Source organism: Octodon degus, unplaced genomic scaffold, assembly GCF_000260255.1.
Source record: "Octodon degus isolate 3935 unplaced genomic scaffold, OctDeg1.0 scaffold00016, whole genome shotgun sequence".
NCBI classification, from domain to species: domain Eukaryota; kingdom Metazoa; phylum Chordata; class Mammalia; order Rodentia; family Octodontidae; genus Octodon; species Octodon degus.
Window position 1 is genome coordinate 1,232,744 of NW_004524592.1, and position 5,824 is coordinate 1,238,567.

A 5,824-nucleotide genomic window follows, 5' to 3' on the forward strand; every position below is an offset into this window, starting at 1 on the left:
TATATATATATACTGATTTATTTTTAGAGCACTTGAAATATTCTTGATATTATACCATTTTTCCATTTCTAGGACAAAATACCCAACATCCGCCACAATTTACAGTAAAAGTCATTTGATTTGACTTACACTTTCAGAGTTTCAGTCCAGGGTCAGCTGGCTACAAAACGCAGTGGTGGAAGAATGTGGGGAAGCACATGCTGCTTAGCTCCAGGCGGTGATGAGGCAGAGTGGGGAAGCAGATCTAGAAAGAAAAAGGCAAGGGGCATAGAATTCTAGGCCATGCCTCCCTGGCCCACCCTGTACACCCAGACATGGGTATCCTCAATTCTTCAGGTAGATCCCAAAGCCAGTCCCATTGACATGCAACCGTAACTGCTACAGTGCCTTGACCTTGCAGAGTAAACCCAGAAAGAGTAATCAGTGGGTCAACGGATATTTTTATGTCTTTTGAGCCATACTAGCGCACTTTAAAAGGTCAAGGTTAATCACCGTGCAGGCCCTCTTCTGTTTCATAGTCCAGGTCAGTTGGCAAGGTGGGTTGAGTTTGGAAGTCATAGACACCATATTGAAAAGATAATTTGACAAAGTGGAGTTACTACCAGCAAACATGTCATAATTATTGCGGTGGGTTCTTTTTGTTTTGTTTTTAATTTCAGGCTACCTTGCACCTCGAAACCTTCCTAGTACTGGATTCTTCCCATTCCTGCAAACTCTACTCTGTGACACAGACTCTAAATGCAAAGACACCCCCTACGGGCCCCTAGATCTGCTTCGAAGGAAAGGGATCAACAATGAGCTGCTTAACTACGGGTAAGGACACTTTCCAAATGTGTTGAGTTTCTCTGAGAGATTCAATATTTTTTCCTTATGAGAACACTATCCTGTAAATCTATCATGTAAATATTCAAGATCACATTTTCCCTGGTGATGTAAGTGTGAAAGAGCAAGGTAAGCACATGAGTCTGTATGATTATGTGAGATTGCATGTACTCCACTTTTAGTGAATTATTCAAATTTTGCTTTTTAAAATTAGTGGCTAAAACTGTTCCACCTTATTTCTTTCATAGATATTCTGTCCCACTTCACGGTGTCAATGACATATTGTCCTAAGACTCGCTCACAAGCTACAGAGGTATTATCCCCAAGAAGAATGACACATTTATATTACTCTAAGTGGTACTTCCAGATATAATAAAACCAAAAAGTGCAAATAAGAAAATTAAGGGTCTCAAAATTCAAAGTAATAAAGTTGAAAGTATACATAATTAAACAACAACCTTTAAGTTAGGTTAATGTGTGTTCTATTTTATGGGATGAAAAGCTGCTGAAGAATGAAGATAGGGAATTCAGACCATTTATGGCCTGATCATTTACAAGCACAATTTTCCTTCTTGGGATTCTATACCTAAAAAGAAAAATCCCAGGAGCCTACTTGTCTATGTCATAATTTCAAGTCAAGCATGAGATAATTCTGTTAGAGATTCTTTTTAAAGTAACTTTGGAGAAAATACTACACTTAAGTTTAACCAGAGATATTTGTTCTTTAATTTAAATATTAATTTTTTTCTTTTAATGACATAATCATTATTTTCGACATCAAATAATATGGTTGATATTTTAAGAGAAAACAACTGCAAGCTGCTTAGCATAAATTATTAACATGTCAAGAACTGGCATGGGAAACAACTTGGGACAATTAGTTGTTAGGTTACTAATTCACACAAATTCTGTTGTTCTAATAATATAATTAGGGTTAGTGTTTAGAACAATTCTGGTTTTCATTAATTCATTTATTAATTTATTCAAGAAATATTAACTGAGGTATTTCCATATGCCAGGCGCCATTTCAAGTGTTATGATACAGAGGTGAATAAGATAATTTCTCTAACCCTTGTTACTTGATTTTGAGTGAAAGACAATGCACAAAATGAAGAAGCAAGTGGATCAAAGGTGTAATAACATAATTGTGCCAGCTAGAAAAATGAAGTAAATTAAAAGGGAAGCATTTAACATAGTGGCAAGAAGGCTGGAGTGTACTGTAGTTGAGCTGAAGGAAGTTTGCTTAGTATAAGCAGAGCCTTGAATTTGATCCTAGGAGTGGGGAAAAAAAAACCCAAGAACTAAAATACTAAAATTAGGGTGGTAAGGGCTGGGAAGATAGCTCAGCAGTCTAACTGTCTGCCTGGCGAGCACAGGTCCTAAGTTTGATCCCCGGTACTGCATGCCATGCCAGCCTTGAAAGCCTAGGCTTATCCTGCCACCCTGAAAATGAGCATTGTGGTACATGCCTGTAATCCTCGCACTGGGGAGGCTGAGACAGGAGGATCACTATGAGTCTGAACTGCATAGCGAGACCCTGCAATAACAACAAAAGTAAAAATCAAATAAATAAATAAGGTGGTAAGAAAAGTCCTCTGCTTGAAGGTAACTTTTACATAGAGACTGGAAGGTTGAGGAGGCACCCTTAACAGATGTGAACATCTGGAAGAGAAAGACCCTGAGGTGGGGACAAACCTGAGAATTCAGAGGAACAGAAAGTCAGCTAACATGACTGGAGCCCTGGGAGATTTGACCAGAGGGGATGAGAACGTGTTGACAATCAGTACAAGAGAAAGAGCATGCAGACTTGATGAGGGAGAAAGAGGTGAAAGGATTAGTATTTTTTAGTGTAGTGAGAAGCCACAGGGAAGTTGTAAGCAAGCACATGACACGATGCACTGTTCTGAGAATAGCATGCTGTAGACGGATGCAAACTTTGTATCACTGTGTGTTTCTGTAAGAGATCAAATCCATCCAGAGCCTCTATTTTCTGGTGCAATCAGTGTAAAGGTGAGACGAAAGGAGGAACAGCATTTGCTGCTGCTGTAGAGCTCGCACTCATCCCTGCCCGAGTGACCAATTAGGCGTGATTTATGCCAGTGTTCCAGCCAGAGCAGGGAAGTATTAAATCAATAGCAGTAATAGGAGATAGTACAGTGAAGAATCCCAGAGGATTCCTGAATTGCATTTTTTCCATACTCAAAGCAGGAAGCGCTTTCAGCTGGCTTTACAACAAACAACAAACAAACAAACAAACAAACACTTTGCTAAACAGCTGTGAGATGGACATTCTACAAGGCAAACCTTCAAAGATATGTTGAAAACATGAATACCCATTATGTACAAATTGGATAGTTAGATTGAAGTCTCACCTGATAATTTCTTATTTATACCATTTTTCTCCTTGAAGAACTAACTCTGAAAGAAATAGTTCATCACACAAATGTGTACACGCACATGGTATATAAGGTATACGTATTCTCCCTTCCAAAGGGATATTTTTCCATGTGATTATAAAGTGAATCTAACTCATTGGTGTTGGATGATATATGTTGGTTTTGGAGATAAGACTAAAGTCTAGATTTATTTTCTCTTAATTATTCTCTAGATAGCTGGTCATGTCTACATCTTTTACTTTTATTCTAAACTCGAGGTAGTTTGTCTAGCTCAAGTTGTATATTGCTGTGTATTCAGTATTTTTTTCTGAGCTACCAAGTAATTGGAGCTTAATTTAGGAAATTATGTATAATAATAAATTGCATTAATGATATTTCAACCATGTTATTAACTTTTATGTTCTATAAAGCTATCAAATGAAGCTGGTGCATAGTCACTGAGTAAACCACTAAATTGCTTCTTCCTGGTGAAGGAAGATTCAACAGCATAGCTTCATTAAAAAACAAAATAGTCTTCTCTTGCTGTTCTGTAAGAGAAGAATGAAGCGTCCTTTTTGTTCTCATCAACAGAGCCCCACCGTGTTTCTTATAATAGCCTTCTATTCTGGAAGATAAGATCACACTGCAGTCACTATTTGCTGGCCAGCTGCCAAGTGTTTTGATGTGATTTTTGCTTTTGGCACTAGCCTTCTGTTATTAACCTCATACTTCTCTAGGTATTAGCTTCAGGATGAGGTGCCTTAAAAAATATTCAGCACAGTACCTAGACATCTGAAAACACAAATGTTTGTATTTATGATTTTCTTGCTCTTTTGGAGAACAGACAATCTGATATCATAGATCTTACCCTTGTCCTTCCCCTCAAGTGCCTGTAGAAATACATGAAGTAGTGCGAGCCATTGGGTATACTGTAGCTCACACAGTTAGTGCATGGTTGAGCTCATCCCCCAAGGCTCACGGGGTCATTATTTGAACTGATTCAGCAGTTCTGCAGAACCTGGAAAACACTGCCTATAAAGTATGCTCCTTAACCTGGTTGATGCTGATCATGGTGTTTAGATTCGTACCTGCACTTCTATTGTACAACTTCCACAGATCTTTAAGAATAGCTAATCGAACTTTATTTAGGGATAACTTTTAATGAGTCAGGGGTTATATTTACTATTGAAAAATACAGAAGAGCATAGAAATTAGTCTAAAGATGTTATTGAGAATGTAAGACAAGCACATGTAAATCAGGTGTTTGCTCTTGCTTGACTACAAAGATGAAGTAGGATATATAGGTCTCATATGGTTTTAATTTTGAACTATGGACATTTAGTAACTATTTTACCTAGAATTACTGTAAAAAGAAAGATTAAAATTCATTTTCTAAGAACAAACAGGAAGAGTGTAGAAATAGCCATTCAGGCCAATCTGTTCATGCATTCAGTAAGAATGATTGAGTATTGAATTGTACAGTGCAAGTAACTGTACACACAGAAGTGAATAACATACATTTCATGCCCCACAGCATTTACAAACCATTGGGAAATAGAGGCAAGATAATTGTTGAATTACTTACAACATGATAAATGTGGTGGTTATTTGTTTTGCTCTCACTGTGCCGACAACATTAGACACAAATGAAGAATAGTTACATGGGTTTCTTAGGCCATTGTTTGAGCCCATGGAATGTATGACTTACTGTTGGGTGTACTACTGGATTGGAGGTAGATTTGGGTAAGGAGATGTCAGGATAGTGCTCCCAGAGGCCTTTAAGAGTATGAATAGTAAGGATGGCTAGTATATAGTCTAGCAGAATAAAAGAAAGTGTGTTTTTGAGGTAGGCCATGTAGAAAGAATCTCGGAACTAAGTGAAAGAGAAAAAAAAGGAGGCACCCACCTAGTCACCAGAGAGGAACACGTAGGTAGCTTTTGCTTCTAGCTGCGGTGCAGAAAGTACCAATTTCCTTGCAGCACTGACAAATGAATCTGCCCATAGAACACAATATGCACACTGTTACCCAGAGACACTGTGAGTTATCTCCTCCCTATTCCACATGTTCCCAGTACACTTTCATCACCTAAACCATTACTTCATCTGCGCAGCAGAGTGCCTCTAAAAACTTAGAAATTGACTTGTTCAGATTATACAAGTCTAAAGTCTTTCGTAAGAACAAAAATGGATGCTAGGACAGGGCACACTAAGGCATTTCTCAATTTTGATTATAGCTAGACCACTAGAAGAGAAAGATGCTTTGAATCAGGAAGAACCCAAATTATTTCTGGAGTGTGCATGCTTTTCAAAGAATGAAGGTCAGGATGAAATGCAAGATAATTAAAATTCTCAAAGGGCTGGTGATATAGCTCAAGAGACTAAGTGCCTGCTTAGGAAAGCACAGGGACCGGGGTGTGATCCCTGTCCTACATACAGTGCCGGCCCCACCCCGGGTGCACTGAGCCAGTGACTAAGTCCGGGTGTGGTGGTGCACGTCTATAATCCTAGTGCTGGGGAGGCTGAAAACAGGTGGATCACTATGAGTCTGAGCTGCATAGTGAAATCCTGTACCTAATACAGAGAGAGAGAGAGAGAGAGAGAGAGAGAGAGAGAGAGAGAGAGAGAG

The 5,824-nt window shown here is 38.7% G+C and overlaps 1 protein-coding gene across 2 annotated transcripts in view; it reads left to right on the forward strand.

Annotated features, from left to right (window-relative positions):
• Abca12 (ATP binding cassette subfamily A member 12) overlaps nucleotides 1-5,824 on the forward strand; it is a 187,154-nt gene that overhangs the window by 63,811 nt on the left and 117,519 nt on the right. For both annotated transcript variants that reach the window (XM_004626594.1, XM_004626595.2), the window contains exon 3: nucleotides 660-813. In XM_004626594.1, the coding sequence (XP_004626651.1) occupies nucleotides 660-813 (154 nt within the window). The remainder of the gene's footprint in view (nucleotides 1-659; nucleotides 814-5,824) is intronic.